The sequence below is a fragment of the Physcomitrium patens genome, chromosome 10 (genome assembly GCF_059467195.1).
Source record: "Physcomitrium patens ecotype Gransden chromosome 10, ASM5946719v1, whole genome shotgun sequence".
NCBI lineage: Eukaryota > Viridiplantae > Streptophyta > Bryopsida > Funariales > Funariaceae > Physcomitrium > Physcomitrium patens.
Window position 1 is genome coordinate 2,813,211 of NC_143419.1, and position 21,028 is coordinate 2,834,238.

The 21,028-nt window shown below is 37.4% G+C and overlaps 2 protein-coding genes and 1 long non-coding RNA gene across 4 annotated transcripts; 2 read left to right on the forward strand and 1 right to left on the reverse strand.

Moving 5' to 3' along the window:
• Positions 1–3,117: 3,117 nt before the first annotated feature.
• Positions 3,118–6,034, reverse strand: LOC112287642 (uncharacterized). 2 transcript variants are annotated; one of them, XM_024530857.3, is made up of 8 exons: positions 5,797–6,034; positions 5,571–5,639; positions 4,872–5,018; positions 4,539–4,621; positions 4,267–4,342; positions 3,871–4,128; positions 3,620–3,748; positions 3,118–3,410 (listed from the first exon to the last, which is right to left on the reverse strand). In XM_024530857.3, exons 1-8 carry the CDS (start codon positions 5,860–5,862, stop codon positions 3,240–3,242), a joined length of 999 nt encoding a protein of 332 aa, XP_024386625.1. In that variant the 5' UTR covers positions 5,863–6,034; the 3' UTR covers positions 3,118–3,239. The 2 variants fall into 2 exon arrangements, with proteins under 2 accessions (XP_024386625.1, XP_024386624.1); XM_024530856.3 differs by having other exon boundaries at positions 3,118–3,413.
• A 1,012-nt stretch (positions 6,035–7,046) lies between these two features.
• Positions 7,047–9,271, forward strand: LOC112287641 (uncharacterized). The gene is made up of 2 exons (XM_024530851.3): positions 7,047–7,921; positions 8,104–9,271. Exons 1-2 carry the CDS (start codon positions 7,250–7,252, stop codon positions 8,809–8,811), a joined length of 1,380 nt encoding a protein of 459 aa, XP_024386619.1. The 5' UTR covers positions 7,047–7,249; the 3' UTR covers positions 8,812–9,271.
• Positions 9,272–10,073: 802 nt separating this feature from the next.
• Positions 10,074–11,850, forward strand: LOC149988204 (uncharacterized). Its single transcript, XR_016504959.1, has 2 exons — positions 10,074–10,219; positions 10,398–11,850. It is a non-coding gene; the product is annotated as an uncharacterized LOC149988204 (long non-coding RNA).
• The last annotated feature ends 9,178 nt before the right edge of the window (positions 11,851–21,028 follow it).

Here is a 21,028-nt window from a genome sequence, read left to right on the forward strand (position 1 = left end):
ATGTCCTACTGTACCCAGCTTCCCTCTGTCAGGTACAAAGTGCAGTTGAGGAACATGGGCACAGCCCTCGTTCGTCTTCCTTATCAGGATCTTACCAGAACTCTCTCTCCAGTAGTTTAGGGTTTCCCGTAAATCTGGCCACACTTTTTTGTTTGCGTTCTTTCCCCTATTCTTTATTGTTACTGTCGCAGTATTTATTATTTATATATATATATATATATATATATATATATTTGTAATTGAATGAGAGGATAGAGATGGCTTGGCAGCATTCTGCGGCCTGGCACGGTACCCCAGAAAGAGAATGAAAAGGACATGGCCGTGGACCCAGTTTAACGAGCACAGTGTTGACAAGGTCAGCATGGATGCAGCAGCAGCAGTACGCTGTGGTAGATCTTTCCCTGTGGCCAGACAGAGCTCAGAATGACATAGACTTGCAAAATCTACAACATCGGGTCCCCCACTCTCCCTTTCACAGCACCCTAATCATCCTCCCAATATTCATCCCCTCACCCACCGACACTACTTTTGCTTTACGTTTTCGTCGGGGGGGGGGGGTCATCCACAACCATCACATGGCCCCCTACTCCCTTTCAACCCCATGATTTTAAATCAACACTGAGAAGCAAGGGCGATGGACGCAAAAGCAAAGGAGAGCCGAAATAGGCGTCAGGGCCATTCTGGCACCCACCTTGCGTGAAGAAGAAAACAAAAAGGATGAAAACGTCGATGAACGTATGGATGTCATTCCTCGTAGAAAGTGAGTGTTTATTCAGGTCAATTGTGGGGGGGGGGCTATTTGGGGAATAGAAATGAGGAAGTGGTGGTTTTCTGTCACAGGGTTCGGCATCCATGTGCACTGGGCAGCAGGGGAGGGGAGGGGAAAAGGGGGGAAAAAAAACGTTTTTAAAAAAGTAAAAAGGATACAAAAATTCAAAAGAGTTTGATGTCCTTGTGAACAAATTCCACTTTTTTAAAGTCAGACATACATTAATAATAACACTAAAAAAAATAATGATGATGATGATGATGATTAGAATAATAATAATAATAAGAATAATAATAGCCCCAGTGAAAGAGAAATGCTGTGAATAGAGCTAAGGTATTAGAGTAAGGAAGTTTGGGGCAGAGGGTGGCTGAGCGGGCAGCTTTGGGACTAGAGTGCACATTTGTGAACCCCCAACCTTTGTTAACAGGTACTGTTACTGCCAGTGTGTTGGGCAGACTCTGGGGCAAGCTACTGGGCAGGCTATGGGGACAAGACTGGCAGTCGGCTTGACTGCCCGCGGTCTGTCCACAATTTTTCAACTGCCCAGAGACTTTGGGTGCAAAGTGGACTCGGGTTTCTATTGGGGAACCGGGCCCAGGCTGAGTTGCTGACTCCGTTGGGGTCAGAGAGAGTACCTTGTGCCTGCCACCCAGTTAGCTAATCTCTGGGCAGATTAACAAAAATTAAAACGATTCATAGTTGCAGCTTTTCTGGAAAATTAGGGCTTCGTGGGACCCATCACCAACTCACCAGGGCCATAGGTCCACTTCACTAGGCTAACGTTAATGTAATTTTGTTTTTGTGTTGTTTTGTTTTGTTTTGTTTTTTGTTTTTTTTTTCGAATAATAAAATAGGGTACAATAAACACGTTATGTTTCAGGATATCAGATCTGAAATAAAGTTTGGTTTTGGATCATTTGATTTAAGTTACTTGGGGATTTTTATTTTTATTTTTATTTCATATATATATATATATATATATATATATATGTATTCTTTGATTCTTTTTAGGGATGTGTATGTGTGGTAATAGCAAAAACTGCAACAACATTAACAATACCCTAAATATTACATTGTTCTGAAAGTGTGGTGAAATAAAATGCCCATCGTTTAAATGACTTTGTTTCAATAGATGCAATCTTTTCGAAGTTTTACATCTTTAGAGTAAGAAGACATTTTAAATACAACTTTGATTAGAACAACCGAGGTGTTAGATGATGTATACATACTTAATACGTAATAATAATATATTCATATGCAATGGTCAAAATTATACAATAAGCTTTTTATTTTAAAAGATTTTTTTTGGACCACTTAAAATATTTAAAACATAGTTTTAAATTTTTTGTTATGATCGTTCGTATTAATACCGAAAACAAATTCAAATGCCATAAAAACCACCAAACTAAAGGTGCACACGAAATTTATAAAAATAAAAGATGAAGTATGAAAAAAATCTAAGGTTAGTAGGATTCATGTTTTTTAAAAATAAACATAAAGTCCATAAGTTTGTGAGTCTTTGGAAGGACTTCGAAGAAATCTATTTTCTAATTTTGCGAAAAAAAAAAAAAAAAAACAACCTCCATTGAAACGATGACACAAAACTGATACAACTTTAACAAAAGACTTTCACTAAATAACAAAAAACATTAAAGAAAAGCTTTTAAGTGTTGATAACAAATTAATTAGAACCTCAATTGTCAAGATAGGGATTGTTACTTTATATGGTGTAAGTTAGAATTGAAACCTCTGAATCGTCACACCTTGTAAGTACTTGAAGAGAGAAAAGTGACAATTCTGAAGCAGCACAAAACTCTTCATAATTCATTACCCCTTTGTTTCAGTACAACTCACCACAACGTAGCATGCGTTTCAATGACACTGAAGTCTGATTCCACTTAATTTCATACTGCTGGTGAGTGATTAGTGTTCTTAGTATTCACAGATATGAAATGTGCCCCATCTTTTACTAAGGAAAAACGATGACAACCACGCACAAAAACAGTATTCTCAGTATCCACCTGATGTTGGGCTTCATGGTTTACAATCACGAGACCGTCATATGTGATTCATCCACGTTAAGAGATGAGCTTGACTGAAAGGTCTGTAGCTTGAAAACTTTACTTGTCTTAACAAAAGCATTTAATGGTTGATTTCTACAGTTTGATTCTCTTCGTATAAAACCATTGATTTGTCTATTGAGTCTTCAAGTTGTGTACCCTCCAATGAAAAAATATCTCAGATCACAATCTAATCTAGTGCTCAATCATTGTGAAATCCAACAAACATCAAAACGATGCAGTCACAAGACGTTCTGAAATAACATTTCAATACAGAAAATAAATAAATGAATAAATAAATCTAAGTACAGTTAAATGCAGATATCAATGGCTTTTTTGAATACAAGAACTCCACAGATCTTTTAAAAACACCAATTCAATGACAAGAGAATGAATATGTACATACATACTCATTCATAATCGTCTCCATCCACACCACCAACTTTCAGGTGCAAATGCTTCTCACGCTTATGAAATTCTGTAGTTCCTTTTCCGCTACCTGTGACACCTACCTTCCCCTTAGGATCATCCGGAGTTTTAAAAATACTCTCCCTTTTACGCCCCGTGAAGAACCCCACTTGCTGCTAGAAAATTCACACAATGCGCCAAATTAATAATGGGCAGCGGTTGTTCAGGAAAATGACACACTGAGTTTTTGGATAGTAATGAATTAAAAATCCTTAAATCCTCCATATTTAATAAACATCAAGCTGGAAGTAATAAGGAATGCAGAGGTAATAGGATTAGGCAATCTTCAAAAAGGTTCAAGACAAAACAAGTTATCACTCACTTTTTTCGTTTTCCCTTTTGTAGTTTGAAACTGCTGCCAAGCATTTTGATGCTTATTCTGTGTCAGCTCCATCTGTTCAAGCCTAGCCTTCGACTTGAAAGCATGGATCTTTTTCTTCTTTGCCGCTTTCTGCAAAAGAATCACGGATCCTTAAATGAACTTGTTTGAACGTTTATGACACTTAATGCTTGTGAACATGGAGAACCATTTAGCTCGTATATTATATAATTAATGAAATAGGCTGCACGCACCACATCTTCTGAATCATCAGGTTTAATTCGCAATTTTGGTGGCAAATCCTTGGAAATAACATCTATTTTAGCTGCTTCTTCGATCTTCCTCTTTAACGCGAGCTTGGTGAGGTTAGCTTGCTGCTCGGCACTCAACAATGGATCCACATTTGCATCGTCAACGACCTCAGCTACAGCTCCAGCTCCATCGAGCATCTTGTCTAAATCTTCGGCATCGTCATCTGGGATGTTGAGCTCCCTTATATTCGAAGCATCTACCTACAGGGTAAATAACATATTTCAGACACTAAATCATCATCAAAAAAAGAAAAGAAAAAAAGAGTGCAAATAAAAATTAGAGAAGCAATCACAACATTACCACCGCGCATTGAAAAAACCTCAGATAAAACCACATACCTCTTCTTTGTTGCCCCACTCATCGTAGACGACAAAGTAGCCCCCTGGAGTAACTGCTTCCACAGTAGCTTTGTACCTGCATACAACAGATACGGCTGAATAGTAATTAATATGACCATTATTAGATCTACCGGATATGTCCAGGGTTAGCCCTCGAACAGGTTGACACACTCCCCAACGTAGAATGTCCTTTCAGGACTCCAGAGGAAAACTAGAATCAATTCATGCGTTCCATTCTAAGACCGTACTTCATCAACATTAGAATCACTTACCATTGACCATCTTCACTCCACATGGCTTGAACTTTAGTCCCAACAGCAAGTCTCCCTGGAATATTATGAGTCAAGTTTTTCTCCTGTAAATGAAGATATGATGGGTATGTTAAGAAGACTTGTCTGCTATTGAATTAGAAGGGGGAAAAAAAACGGGGGGGGGGGGTCGAAGACTTAAAAGCCTCGTAAAGAGCTCATTCAACTTATGAAACATATTCTTCTAGAAACGTATTTCACTTGTGTTTCTATTTCCAGACCCAGATGATCAGGATTGAAGCCCTAATCCATACTAGTTAGCATAGTAAGAGCTCAAGACTACGTCAAATTCGCCACCTGATGCGGCTCGAAAGTGGCGGATTGATGAGGAGGAAGCCTCTGCATCCTTGCAGCCTCAGCTTCACGCTGCTCCTGCTCCAAAGCCGTTGTATCTTCTTTGGCTTGTTGTGCTTCATTGAGCAGATCATATGTCAACTCTAGGACCTGCAAACAGTCAGATAAGACTAGCTAATCATCCACTAGGAACCAGGGGCGAAAATGACCGACAACTCTTGCACTAAAACGTCACGTATAGATATTAGTGCGATTGGAATTGAATGATTAAATTGCTGTAACCTTGCAGGAAGTTGAGGGCAAGTTACGTCCATCTTAGCACAGTGTCAGAAGCGAACGTAGAAGGAATCATGACCACTGTCGAACACACCGTTGTGTGTCAATAGGTCAAACCACCTCACCTTGCAAAGCAACTCCGACAAATGTCCTCTGTCGCATGCAGCGAAGTCGTGTTGCCCTGCTTAAACAAAATTGATGATCCTTAGGACAGTTCCAAACCCTAGCTAACACTACATGCTGATCGGCACTACTTGTCTCTCTGTCCCTTAATCTACCTACGGACACCGCGTACCCCTGCCGCTGTTGGAGCTTCTTCCAGGAATCTCTCAACCTACCACAGACCGACTGACCACCTCCATTTGCATAATCTAACCAACACTCACAAGGATCGCACCCGCGTAGAGCTTTCTCAGAGATACTTACCTCCGTCAAACCTTTCTCCATCTCTTGATACTCCTCATTGTTAGGATCCACCACCAGCAATTCCTTCACCTGCACTCATATCACCAAACCCTAACCATGTAACCACCAATACTCACCAAAACAACTGCCACATTACTCCAACACAACATCCAATCGAGTCGAATTCTTCACTCCTCTAGAAATAATTAATTAATTAACCAATAGCATCAAGACAGGCTCCACTTACTTGCTGGAGCTGCTCTTTGTAAGAGTAAAGGTTAGCCTTCAACTCTTCCACATCCTGTAGGCTCATCTTGGCCTGAATGTATCACTTAAACCGTTCTTAAACTCCAGCCTTCTTCAGAAATTCGAGAAAACCTAAATCTGATACCAGCCACGACCAACTCCTTCAACAAAAAAACTAGTAGCGGCAGCGATAAACAGAAATCCGCAACAAACAATCTGCGAGTTACCGAAGGAAAGCAGCAACACAACCCACGAAGACCGAAAAGCAAAGCCCGTGATGAAGCGTGCGTCGGGGGTTCGACTGCGTTGGATGATAGTCCGTGTTGGATGAATGTCGTCGTCTAATTCGTCCAATTGACTCTATTGTTGCATGTGTAAAGCCCCCCAATTGTTAAGCCGCTCTAATTTATATACGCATCTCTAAAACGTTGCTAAATGTAGCCGCTTTCAAAGTTCATTAATCTCATTTGTGCAAACACACGCGAGTAGGCTGTCATTTCATACTTAACTTCAATCACTATCGATCCAACGCTTCACACACTATTTTGGCACTTTTGATATATTTAGTTAGCTTGTGTTGTGGATACATGTAAGGTCTTACTCATGGCTCAAAAGTCCCAATTCGGTTCGTCTCATTGCATTATAAATATCTATACATAACGTATTGTTTTTTTCACTCCCGTTAAATCAAAACCAATGGAATATCGACAAAGAAAACAAAAAAAACATATGTTCAAATTCCATCCAAAGGTGCAATTCAATATCACATCACTTAAGTATTTCTCCTCAATTTGTACTTTCTAACCAGTCAAGAAGCTTTATTTATTTATTTATTTAGTACTTTCGAGATACCAACTTTTTTGTTTTTATTTTTGACATGCCAAAAACTGTTCACCTTTCGTTGGAAAGCTCATGGATGAAGGGCGGGCGACAACCTCGTTAAAAGAAACAAATACCGGGCCGGGGTCCACCCGTTAAGAATCCACCCGCGGCGACCTGGATTCGAGAACACAGACACCTGGCACGCGGAGTTCAAATGCAGCACAAAAGCATCCTTGCTGGATTTCCATGGGGCTGCCAACTAGGATGAAATTCCGAACAAGGCCGAGTACCAGCGTGGACAACGAGCAAACAATACACCGTATGGATGAATATACGGATGAATGTCGTGGGCGGAGCATCCAAGGACGGGGGGGGGGAGGTGGGAGTGATGCAGCTATTTCGCTGTTTCTGGGCTGTGCGAGCTTCGGCGCATGCTGCCCGTTTCTGGTGCGATTGCCACCACAGCTGGGCTGCGAGCATCCTAATTCTATCTCCATTTCGCTGGCGCCAGACTTCTCATACTCGAGAAGCGCATTTTTGCTTTCTTAACGGGTCTGTGAGTAGATTCTGGGGGGAGCGAGATAATTTGTGCCCTGCATGTGGGAGTGGTGGTGGTGGTGATTGTGGTGAGGATGTCCGAGGACGCTGCCGCCCTCACTCGATGGTTGTTTGAGGATTTCAAGCAAGCGTACGACGCTAAGTTCGGACGGAAGAACTCTTTTTCTTCTTCGGTCGGGAGGGGAAGGTGGGGGAGGAGGAGTGAGGGGCAGGAGGGCAATCGGAGTGGCGGAACTTACGAGTTTGGGGCGCGGCGGTATTCGAGTGGACGGGCGGGGAGTGTTGTCGCCGGCATGGGGAATGCGACGAGCAGTGGCCCGGATCCGAAGCAGGAGAGCCTCCTCCGTCAGGAAGGCAACGGGTTTGTGGACGTGAGTTCTAGGAAGCGGGAGCTGGCGCCGTATGAGAAGTTTTTGAATCAGGGGAATGCGGGAGGGGAGGTTGGAGAAGTGCCTCGGGAAGGGGGTTTGGGGAATGGGGTGGTTGTTGTGGAGGAGAAGAAAGGATGGCAGAAGCCGTTGCCGGTGTTTAACTCCCTGGAGACGACCATTCTGGCAGAGAATATCATGCAGGATATCGTGAAAGGTGACATGGATGTGTCGTGGGATACGATCAAGGGGCTGGAGAATGCAAAGCGGTTGCTGAAAGAAGCTGTTGTTATGCCGATCAAGTATCCGCAATATTTTACCGGTTTGTTAACGCCCTGGAAGGGGATTTTGCTCTTTGGTCCTCCGGGAACTGGGAAGGTATTTCGCACTCTTCTCCTTCTTTGATTGCATCCTCAATAGGTTCAAGGGGGTTTTACTCTCAGCTGTATTACAATGTGCGGGTTACGCCTTCGTCGTTTTGGTTTAGGACTTTAGAGGTTGGTGGGTTTGTGGAGTAATTGAATACTGAAATAGAGTTCGGCGTTGCTCACAACTGGCAGACAATGCTGGCGAAGGCTGTGGCGACGGAATGCAAGACCACGTTCTTCAACATTTCTGCCTCTTCCATAGTTAGCAAATGGCGGGGCGATTCGGAGAAGCTTGTGAAGGTACTTTTCGAGCTGGCGCGCCATTTCGCACCAAGCACAATCTTCTTGGACGAGATCGACGCATTGATAAGCACTAGAGGAGAAGGGTCCAGCGAGCACGAGGCGAGTAGGCGGCTCAAGACCGAGCTCCTCGTGCAGATGGACGGGTTGACGAAGTCCAATGCGCTTGTCTTCGTTCTCGCTGCCACCAATTTACCTTGGCAGCTTGATGGTGCCATGCTACGACGCCTTGAGAAGCGAATCTTAGTTCCGCTGCCGGAGCCTGAGGCCAGAGAGCAAATGTTTGAATCTCTGCTTCAGATTCAGGAGAAAAATATCGAGCTCCCATTGTCCACGATGATTGAACAAACCGATGGCTACTCGGGATCCGATATTCGCATTGTGTGCAAGGAAGCAGCGATGCGACCTTTGCGGCGTGTCATGGCTGTGCTTGAGAAGCGGGACCCTAACTGCGAGGATCCTCTGCCTGAGCTCGGGCCTATCACAGCAGATGATGTTCTCATTTCCTTGAAAACAACTCGACCTTCCGCTCACTTGTCGGCAGCCAAATACACGCAGTTCGACAACGACTATGGCAGTCAGGCATTCGAGAGTATGTGATCAAATTCATGGGTGGGGAAGGATGTTCGACATGCGTGCAAACGAATGGCGCTGCCAGATTTCTCCACCCGTAGCACAACTGATCAGAGGCCCATCAGTCCGGCTCTCCGAAGCATGCTCTCACGAGTGAGGTTGTTCAAGCCATGCCTCAGTCTGTTGAGATCTCCCTATGAATTTGCAGGCCTCCTGCGATGGAAAAAACAACATTTGCATTCGTTTTTTCTTTTCTTTCTAGAACTAATTCTCGTGGAGGCGCGATCCAGCTGGTCGATGTAGGTACTGAGGCGACGTTACAGCTTACAATGCTCTGTGCGCTGCTCTGCGCAGTTCAATGCTTCGCAGCGATGGAGTTGTAGTAATTACATATGAGCGGGTTTGTCGCTCTTTTGACGCCTCAAATTCTTTGTTCATATTGAACTATTCAATTCGTCAAAATAAATCGGTCTTAACATCAGGCAAATTTGGCCTCTTTGGGTGTCTGGGATGGCAGAACTTGCACAGTTATGACGGTGCCCTCTCTCGTCTAGACCTGGCAATTTTATTTACTTTTCTCTTCTTTTGGATCACACTGCCCTCTTTTTCTCCTTGCATTCTAGAGTTTAGTAAGAGTGGTGGCCTATAATCCATACCCACGTAAGGGTGCACGCCAATAGCATCATAGATCAGCGACTTTAATCACATTCCCAGGTTGAGAGAGCAAGCTTGAGAAAAGAAAAGACGGTATACCTGTGGAGTTGTATCAAAACTCATCTTTTACTGTATGTAAAACTGCGAAGGGTGCATGAAAATGTAGTTTTAACGTTCTCACCTGATTCTGACTCCTGTGTTGAGCCTTTGGACCAGCTTCAACTTCTATACCAAATGGAGGTATATGGATCGTACAGTAACAAAGGACTAAACTCTTTTCATTGCATTATATGACAGAGAGAGAGAATATGAGGTTGTTAGTACTATCATGCTATACTTCAGACATGTGGTGATGATACTTGGTTGTTGAACTACGCCCTTGTGAGTGTGCAGGAATAGGACAAACAATTAATGTTATGGAAACCTTCAAGTTTGGCATGAGGCCCAAACTTGTAAGGGCAACCAATTCTACCCCGAAATTGCTGCCCCGAAAACCAGGAAGGGGCTGCTGTCCGAGATTCCGGGGAGGAACTGCCGGGGTCCGGAGATGGGCGGGGCAGGCCTCATTTTTTCCCCTATCTCTCTCGTTTTTTGGTCCCGGTACTGAGTTTAGGAGCTCCGCATTTTGTTGCGGTGTGAGCTTCGCGTATTGGACCGGGTTTGTTTCGGCGCTGATTTTTTTATCTCTTTGAAGTGCTGCGGTGCAGCCTTGTCCCCTTGGTACTGTGGCTGTGTGGCTGGAGCAATTTTGGAGCGGTTTATTGCAGTGGGCTGCTGTGCGGTGAAACTCTCTCGGCTCTGGTTTTTTTCTTCTTCTTTCCTAGTTCCTGCAGAGGCGGTTCCGTTGTGGTTGTCTTTTCTTCCAGTTGCTCCAGTTCTTCCAGTTGTTTTACTCTTTGGCGGAAGTGCTTCGGCCGGTTGCTGATCTACCTTCTTCGTTGGCTGCGCGGCTGTTGAAGTGTGTGGATAGCGTGTGCGGCGCGGTTTTACTTGTGGTGCGAAGGCGATTTCCCTCCTCTTCGGCATTACATGCAGTTACGACGGAGTTTGGACGTGCGGTAATGCCGGTGGGGTTGATTCCCTGATCTGGTCATTACTAGGTTCCGCGAAGTTGTGCGTGCTGTGGTTGGAGCAAGGGTCGTCATGGATCAGTGGTCACTTTGATTTCCTTCTAGCTCTCGTCACTCGGTGCAGAGAAGTCGGTTATGCCCGAGCGGCCAATCTGTGGTGTTGCTGTGTTGACACGCCGTCGGCGTTCATGTTTATTTCCTCCTCGATCTCTTGCTCTTGTTGCTGATCCTGTTGTCGACGGAATTGGGTGGAGGTGGTTGCGGTTAGAGCGGCTCAAGTTTGCTCTTACATCGGCTTGCGTTGCGGCTTGGCTGTTGCTATCTCCTCTTGATTGGTGCAGCAGTGTCGGTGGCGATTACCTGCGCAATTCTTATTTTTGTTTTTTTATTCGTATCAATTGGCCTGGTTGTGTTCGGGTGGTGGACTGAAGTTTTGCGGTTACGGCGGTCGGTCGGAGCTGCGGTCCTTGTTCTGGAATCGGCTGTCGACGACTCAAGAGAGTGGTTGCTGGTTCCGTGGCGACCGCATCAGGATGTTGTGTTTCTGAAGGGTAGACGCAATTGAATCAGAGCAAGCCTGGTGTGATTTGTTGCGAGATTGTGGTTGCACAAGGCTTGGGTGTTCGACGGCGCCGAGGTGATCTGCCTTGTTCCAGTTGTCGTCCGGGTTCAGCAGCACTACTGCTTGGGTTCTCTTCGTCAACTTCTTTTGTACTCTAGCAGGCAGCCCCGTACCTCTCGAACCATATGCTACATGAGATGCTCCAGTAATTACAACTAATTTGCCAATAGAACCTCGGTACAGCATACCTTCCTCAATAACCTGACTCATCACACGATCAGCAACGATCTGCCCTTGAAAATACTTTAAGGACCAGAACCATAAAGATTTGAAGCAACACCAACAAGCCAATACTCACCTTGAGCGTGATTGACCTTCTGCTTGAAGTCCAAGGGAAGTTAGAGTAGACGACCCCCGGTGCAAGGGCCTGCCATTGGGTCAGTTCCTGAATTGCCAGAGTAGCTGCAGTTTCCGTAGGAGGAACTCAGAATTAGAATACGTCTTGCAGTTCACTTCTGATAAAAGAAGGCCCTCCCGGAAGCCGTGTAGTTGAGAGGGTTGTCGAGATTGAAGTCTGAATTCCTGCTATCAGCATCCTCATCAACCAACAGACCGACTGTGATTTCAAGCTTCGGTGGGTTGTGAGTTGTCCACACGGCTTCAACATTCAGCCTGGTTAGAAGGGAATCTCATCACAGAGGCTCTGTCACCACAAAAAGAAATTGGCTGATTAACTATCCAGGTCGAATAAAAATCCATCGTAAGTAATATTCATGTAAAGATACTGATTCTTATGGATGAAATTTGCTTGGACGAATTTAGGTCACCTTGAATGAAGTTAGGTTTGAATGGGATGAATTAGGATTTGGATGATTTTTTTGGATTAGAATTTGTATTAGATGAGAATTCATTTCCAGATGAAAATTTATTTTTGGATAGATTTCCATTCCTAGATGAACTTTTATTAATGGATGATTTATGATAAAAAAGAAAAGAAAAGAAAAAGATGATAGAATAAGAAAAAAAAAATATTATTATCTATGTATAATTTTTTTTGTATAACTTTGTATTGCAAGTACAACTTATAGTAATAGTTTTTTTTAATCAAGGGGATTAATTTAGAGAAGTTAGAGAATGATTTAATAAGAAGTAAGCAATATTGACAATTAATAAAAGACTTAAATAAATTAATTTTTTTGAATTAGAATAAACTTCCATCTAGTAGATGTTCATTTTAGCTCACATTGACTAGCAACTCCTTATGGTAGTTTTTTCATAAAATAAGTTTATAGATTGAGAGAACATTTTTTTATTTTTATTTGTGGGTGTTGTGCAAATTGAAATGATTTGGTTTGGAAAGTGAGTGTCTCAATGATAGTGATTGGAGTAGATCATTTGGTGTGTGAGGATTTTGTAAAAGAAAGATAGATTTCGATTTTGTTTTTGTTTTTTATTAATCTTTCAACTTTTTATTTGAAAGATTTGTCTAAGTCTAGGAAGAGAAGTTTGTCTACTCCACCTCTTGGAAGGGGGTTGCAATGAAGTTGAAGTGAAAGGTTGTCTATGTCTTAGTTTGGTGATGTACTAGAGTGAAGTTGGAGTTCTTAAGTATAGGATCATGTCTAGGTTGAGGGGACCTTTGCATGTGCCACTAATTGAGCACTTAGATTCTGAATTTGAGTGTGTTGCCTTAGTATTTGGGCCATTTTCATACAAAAGTTGTCAATAATTGATATCATAGAGTAATAGAAGTCATATGTGGGTTTTTGGATTATTTCTAATTTTTTGTTCTTAACAAGCTAAATAAATATTCAATTGGATTAAGATATGACTTCTTTGAAGATACTTAATTGACATTATTATAGTAGGTTAAGACTATCACCAACATCAATAAAAAGTTTTCTTACTTTGAAAACCCTTAATATAAGAGGATGCTCAAGCTTAACATCATTGCCAAATGAATTAGACAACTTTATATCTTTGACTACTTTTGAATTAAAAAGGTGCAAAAGCTTGATATTATTACCAAAGGAATTGAGCAACTTCATATCTTTTACTACTTTTGAATTAAAAAGGTGCAAAAGCTTGATATTATTACCAAAGGAATTGAGCAACTTCATATCTTTTACTACCATTGATATAAGTTGGTATTTAAGCTTGACATCATTGCCTAATGAATTGAGCAACCTCACATCTTTGATTACATTTGATATAAGGAAGTACTCAAGTTTGACATCATTGCCAAATGAATTGAGTAATCTCACATCTTAAATTACTTTTAATATAGAAGGGTACTCAAGCTTGGCATCATTGCTTATTGAATTAAGCAATCTCACATCTTTGACTATCTTTAATATAGATGTTAAGGACACAAACAACAAGAAGATACATAAACTTGTGGAATCTGTGTCAAAAAAAAAATGACAAAATAAAAGAAAGTATTTATATTCAAGGAAGAAATGGAATGGCTATTGCCAAAGACTAGAAAACATGAGACTCTTGAAACTAGACTAAAAGCAAGAAAGGAGTTGATAAGAGTGAAGAAGTCCTCACTCTTACCTCTATATATACTACATAACTAAGAATTATGTGGCGACATGCTATAGGACCTCTAGTACATATCCAATTTGCAGAATACATGTCTAATTTGCAAGGCAAGTTTTCTAGGTGTGAGCCATATGTCCAACTTGTACTACAAGTGATCAACATGTTGACACATGGCTTCCTTGTTGGCCAAGTTTTCAACCTATTAATCACCTATAGACATGTATAAAGGTAAAATAGCATCTATGAAGCTTTTAGGAAGCTTTCTACAAGATATTATCATATTTATCTACTTTGACTTATTTCTACATATTCTTATTATCTACATAATTATCAAGGTAAATATGCATGTCTTTGACATTACTCCCTCTCCTCCTTTTTTTAGAGATGAATTCCATGAAGAGTGGTGATTACATGTTAATAAAGTCCAAGATGCATTGAATTGTATTTGCCATGTATTTTCATCTTTGTTCCCTTCAAACGTAGCAGATAGGTCCCTTCAACCATTGATAATGACATCCATCAAAATCAAGATGAAGAGTCAAGAAATTCTTTGTTATAAAACAAAGCAAGTCCAATGGAGATTTCATTCTATCTTGTATCATTGTTTCTTTGGATTTTTCAATGTTTAGGAGATGAAAAACCAACAACCAACAGATTCAACTCAAGAGCTATCATTTGCTGAGCTATCAGATGAGACATTGCGACTATCACAACCTTTGAGATGGCAAAATCAAAATGAATATCTTCAAGAATGACATGTTCTTCCTCAAATAGATGGCAAGATACAACATGTTTGATACTACAATCTTGGAAGGGATGATAATCTAGCTTGTTGGGTTCCCATGTGCATTCATTAATATCATATCTATGCCAATGTACCAAATATTCTAACCTATTTCGGTGCCTCCTTGAATTTAAGACTTCTTCTACCTCAAATTCTTTATTATTGTCCACTTCTATAGGAGGTGGTTGCATTTGTCTCCTTCTTTGTATAACCATTGTCTTGTATGGCTCAAGTAAAGACACATGGAACACATGATGGATTTTCATAGACTCTAGTAGGTGTAATTGTAAGCAATTGGATTGATCTATTCACAAATAGGAAATGGTTCAAGCCTACGATAATCGAGCTTGTCACAAGAATAAATAGTTTTAATATTATGATGAAGTAATCAAACCTTATCCCCCACATGGAGTTGATGTTGTTCCTTACAATAGAAGCTAGTTTTATATCCACCTTCAATATTTTCAAAAGAATTCTCCAAAATCTCGACAAAAACTATGTTCTTCTATTTGATATAATATCCTTTGGTAATCCATGATAGTAATAGATGTTGTTAAGGAAGAATTTAGCAATATAATAGCAATAGATGTTTCTTCACCTATAATATATTTTGTACATAGTACAAAATACGCCATCTTGGTGAAACAATCTACAATTACGAATATGGAATCATATAAACTTGAAATTAAAAATCTGTGATAAATTCCATAGAGATAAAAGACCATGATTGTTCTAGTATAAGTAATAGTTGGAGGAGTCCATAAGGTTGATGACAAGGAGTTTTTGAACATGAACAAATATCACATGTCTACACAAATTCTTTAACAGCCTTCCACATTTGAAGCCACCAAAAATCTCTGGATATAAGTTCTAAAGTCTTATTATATCCAAAATGTCTTACTGCAAGAAATTTATGAAAAGCTTCAAGAGCACGTAATCATGCTTCTCTTTCTAGAACATATAAACATCCTTTGAAATATAATAGGTTCTCTTTAAATTCAAACTTGGAATTGCTTGAGAAAAATCAAATCAACAGTCAATGTTGATTTCATTGTTCAAAGATAAATTGTTTTGGTTTTAGTAAAATTATCTTTTATTGCTCAAAGTTTTATTTATTTATTTATTTATTTATTTATTTATTTGTATAAGATAAGAACGTCTAGAAAGGACATCAAACAAATCTTCTTGTTTTCTTAGCCAATAAGTGATATTGAACTTGAAACTTGACAAAGACTTGCTTCAACGAGCCTTGTGATAATTCAAAATACATGCTAACATGAAATATCCAAGGTTCTTGTGATCCATATACAAAATGATTAAATTTGAAGCGCCATCTAAATAATGACACTATTCTTGAAAAGAATCCATGATTGTAAGAAGTTCCTTATTGTGGATCTCATAATTAATCTTGGCTGTTGAAAATTTTCTTGAATGAAAAGATACTAGATGAAGTTTGTCACTTGCTCCTATTTGTGACAAGACTGTACCCAAGGCAAAGTCAGATGCATCTATTTCTATAAAAAATGCTTTGGAGAAGTCGACATGATGCAAGATTGGTGCAGAAGTAAAAGCTTTTTTTAAAGCTTCAAATGATGCTTCTGCTTCTTTACTCCACTTGAACTTGTCTTTACAAGTTAAGCGTCTAAGTAGCACTTCAACTTGAGAAAAGTTCTTGATGAAGATCTGATAGTAATTGGAAAATTTCAAAAAGCATTGTATATCTCTTATTATTTTTAGAATCTTTCAATCCATGATTGTGTGAATTTTTTTAGGATCCATCATTAGAGCATTGTTTGAAATGATGTATCCTAAGAAGTCAACTTGAGTAGTATGAAATACACACTTTTCCATCTTGGCATACAATCTCACATCTCTAAGTTTTCGTAACACATGACAAATATGAACTTCATGTTCTTTTGTATTCTTAGAATAGATTAAAATATCATTTAAGTAACAGACAAAAAGATCATCTAGAAATTCACAAAAAACATCATTCATAAGATATTGAAAAACAGTTGGTGCATTCATGAGTCTAAAAGGCATGACATTATATTCAAAGTGTTCCTACCTTGTTCGAAATGCAGTCTTCTATTCATCTCCTTCTTTAATGCAGACCAAATTGTATGCTCTTCATAGATCTATTTTTGTATAGATCTTAGCTTGATTTAATTGATGAAAAAGTCTAAATATCAAAGGTAGAGGATATCTATTCTTGATGATAATCTTGTTGAGTCCTTGATAATGTACACACATTTGCAATGATCCATCTTTTTTCTTCACAAATAAGATAGGAGCTCTTATAGGAGATTTTGAATGGCATATAAAATTCTTGGCTAAGTTCTCATCAATGTATTTCTTGAATTCAGCCAAGTCATTTTGTAATAAACTATAGATTGGACCAAATGGCGACTGAGTTCTTTCTTTAAGATCAATTGAGTAATCATATCGATGATGCTCCGGAAAATTATCTGCATTCTTCTTTTCAAAATCATCTTGAAAATCTTGATATTGACTTGGAATTTGACTTGAAATCTTTCCATTATTTAAGATGGATGTACCGTGAATAACAAAAGACGATCCTTTTTTTGCAACATGCAAAAAAGCTTTTGCACCTACAAATAAAAGTTTAGCTATATTAGACTCATGGCTTTCTATTGGATTAGAAAAACTTTTAATGATGTTTGAAGAAAAGTCAAGTTTATAAGAAATCCAATCTACCACAAGATTATACATTTTTAACCATGATAAACCTAAAATGACTGGATTAGAAGGAGATCTAATTATATTAAAAATTACACAACTATTATGACTATTAATAATTACATCTACAGGAAGTATTTCATGAATAACATCTCCAAAAGGTAAGAGACGATCGTCTATGACTTCTACGTGTATGGATTTAATTTTTCATACTAACTATATATTATGACTTTTAACAAATTCTTCATCTAAAAAATAAGCTAAGGCTCCTAAATCTATTAAGGTAGAAGCTTTGTAATTATTAGATCCTAAATACACATCTATTATAAAACAAAGAGAGGGTTCTGAGGAAAGAATAGGACTTTCATTAGGAATTGTATAAGATTTCAACTGCACTATCTTTATTGTAGCTGGAGAAATTCCTTTTCCGACATGTTTTCATCTTTGATAGTAGTACTTCTCATTTTGTAGTTGTGTCATTTCTTTGGACAATATTGAGCAGTGTACTTAACTTTTTCACAATATAAACATAGTCCATCTTGATGACAATAAGTCTTTTCTTGTTTGATAAGACCTTTAAAATGTATTGCATCAATTTATATGTCTTATACTTCCAAATGTTTAGATTGAGAAGTCATTGGTGTTGTCATTGAATTATAATAGTGTTGAGATTATCTTGTACAATACTCAGATCAAAATTCAAAAATCCAATTATTACATTTTATAACAAAGTCAATTGCTTGACTCAATGTCTAAGGATCATGTAAATTGAGAATCAATTTCTTTACTTCATATTAAAATCCGTAGAAAAATTGGTTGATAAGTGCTGCATTATCTCACTTAATATATGTTGCTAATTGTTGAAATTGTGAAGTGTATAATATCAATGATCGATTGCTTTGTGACAAGATACAAATCTTATTGGTTACAAAACTGATTGCATCATGTTTTTCATATATAGATCAAAACTTTACTAAGAATGCTTCCAAATTATCCAATATTGGATCACATCATTCAAGAAATGATGAAAACAATGATAAAGCAAAACCTGAAAGTAGTGTTCCAATAAACCTGACTTGTGATCCTTGAGTTGGATAACTTTGAGGTTGTAGTTCAATCACCAATTGAATCTGATTGATGAATTCTCAAAACTTAGATCTTGTGCCATTAAACTTCTCAAGCAATCTAATTTTTGGTTCCTTGAAACTTGAACAATGTTCCATTGTAGGAGCAATAGTATGGCTTGGTGTAGATATTGAAGCAACTCCAATCATATCTATATCTTCATTGCGTAATAATCTTATTATTCATTGTGGTGGTAGACTGAGTTGATGCATTGCAAGCATTAATTCTCTCATTTTCTCTTATATTTGAGCCATTGCACTCTTCATTTCAGCAAGCTCTGCTATGCTAGTACAATAATAAATAAAAAAAAAGGTGTCTATTCTCACAAAATACAATATTCAAGAATCAAGAAAAAAAATTCTAAGAATAATATCAGTTTAGAAGAGTATAATCCGTAACTTCTATTATGCTTATGTCTTATTAAGAGAAAAGAATAATCCATTCTTAATCAAAAAAAGACAAAGCTTTGATATTGTATGTATACTCTTGTCAATCTATCAAGAATATAAACAAGAAGAAGATATATAAACTCGTGGAATTTGTATCAAAAGAAAAGTGAAAAAATAAAAGAAAGTATTTATATTCAAGAGAGAAATGAAATGGCTATTGCCAAAAATTAGAAAACATAAGACTCTTGAAACTAGACTAAAAGCAAAAAAGGAATTGGTAAGAGTGAAGAAGACCTTATTCTTGTCTCTATGTATATTACTTAATTAAGAACTATGTGGCGACATGCTATAGGACCTCTAATATGTGTCCAACTTGCAAGATATATGTCTAATTTGCAAGGCAAGTTTCTTAGGTGTGTGCCATATGTCCAACTTGTACTACAAGTAGTCAACATGTTGACATGTGGTCTCTTTGTTGGCCAAGTTTTCAACCTACTAATCACCTATAGATATGTATAAAGGCAAAAAAATATCTATGAAGCTTCTAAGAAGCTTTCCACAAGATATTATCATATTTATCTACTTTGACTTATTTCTATCTATTCTTATTATCTAGATAATTATCATGGTAAATATATATGTCCGTGACAATAGAAAGGTATTCAAGCTTGACATCATTACTTAATGAATTAGAAAATCTCACATCTTTGACTACCTTTGATGCAAAGAAGTGCTTAAGTTTGATATCATTGCCAATTGAATTGGACGACTTCACATCTTTGACTACTTTTGATATAAAGAGGTGTTCAAGCTTAAAATCATTGCCAAAGAAATTGGACAACCTCACAAATTTGACTACCTTAAGAATAAGCAAGTGCTCAAGCTTGACATCATTGTCAATTATATTAGACAACTTTATATTTATCACTACTTTAGGTATAAGCCAATGTAACAATTTGATATCATTATCAAATGAATTAGATAATTTTATATTTTTAAAAACATGAAAGATAGAAGATTGTTTATTATTATCAAATAAATTAATCAATTTCATATCCTTGATTATCTTTGAATTAAAAAGGTACAAAAGCTTGATATTATTACAAAATGAATAAGGTAATTTTATATCTTTGACTACCTTTGATATAAATTGGTGCTCAATCTTGACATCATTGCCAAATGAATTAGACAACTTCACATCTTTGATTATCTTTAACGTAGAAAAATATTCAAGTTTAATATCATTGCCAAATGAATTAAGCAATGTCACATTTTTTATTGCCTTTCATCTAAGTGAATATTCAAGCTTGACATCATTATCAAAAAAAAGTTCAATCAAATTTTAAAAAGATATCTTTCAAAATAAGTTAAAAATCAATAGATAGTACATTGACAAGTTAGTGAGAAATATAGAATAAAGTCTTGAGAAGATACATATAAAATACAATGGTTTCTGGACTATATAGATGTAACTAATTTTTTGATATCTTTATTTTTTATTTTCACTTTATATATTGTTAATTCCTTTAATAAATCTTAATTGGTGGAATTATTAAAAATATAATTTTAATATTATTCAAATAAAAAATTACTAAGATTATTAATTTTATTTGATGATCTAAGTGTTTATTATGATTTAAAAGTTTTTATAAGTTAAAATAAATTTGTGAAGCAAAAAATCAATAAATTAGAAATTTAATAAGTCTTAGATACAGTTGCAATATATGGTTTAATATACTTCTTTCAAAAATGATAATTTGTATGTAATTATTTAAATTAAGGTTCAAGATTTTAATTTAGGATTATATGGATATTTGTGGTTTTTCTAATTTTCTTAGTTAAAGTTTAGAATTTAGAGGTTTAAGTATTAAGGATTACATAGGTATCTCTGGTGTTGTATTACATATTGTCTTTCTTAAGAATGCATTTGATACTTGATTTTGATGGATAAATTTGAATTTTGTAATAAACAAAGAACCTAATAATTCTAATAAAGTCTTAAATAAAATCCAATTAAGCCTTAACAATCATAATAAAATACTAATAAAATTTCAAAAAAATCTTAAAGAAATCCTCCAAAAATCAGAAAGAATTTGTAAAGAAATTATAAATAAACTTAAAGAAATATTTTTTTAAAAAATACTTAAAAAATCATTTATTTTTTTAAAAAAACCTATATAAATCCTTAAAAAATCCTAAAAAAAGTCTAAGAATCCTAATGAATCTTTAAAAAATTTAATGAAATCCTAAAAAAATCCTATAAACCTTAATAATCCTAATAAAGTCCTAATTGAATCCTAACTAATACTAATAAATCCTTATAGTAGCCTCAAAATCCCAATATTTATTAATTAAATCATTGATCTTCCTTAAGAATTTATAATCTATAATTTAACAACAAGTACAAAAATTT

Coding starts and splice junctions, on each gene's coding strand:
- LOC112287642 (XM_024530856.3), bottom strand. CDS start 5,862: ATGAGCCTACAGGATGTGGAAGAGTTGAAGGCTAACCTTTACTCTTAC. Junction 4,343..4,538: donor TGGAGTGAAGATGGTCAATG/GTAAGTGATTCT, acceptor TGTTGTATGCAG/GTACAAAGCTACTGTGGAAG. Junction 4,129..4,266: donor AGTGGGGCAACAAAGAAGAG/GTATGTGGTTTT, acceptor TTTACCCTGTAG/GTAGATGCTTCGAATATAAG.
- LOC112287641 (XM_024530851.3), top strand. CDS start 7,250: ATGTCCGAGGACGCTGCCGCCCTCACTCGATGGTTGTTTGAGGATTTC. Junction 7,922..8,103: donor GTCCTCCGGGAACTGGGAAG/GTATTTCGCACT, acceptor CACAACTGGCAG/ACAATGCTGGCGAAGGCTGT.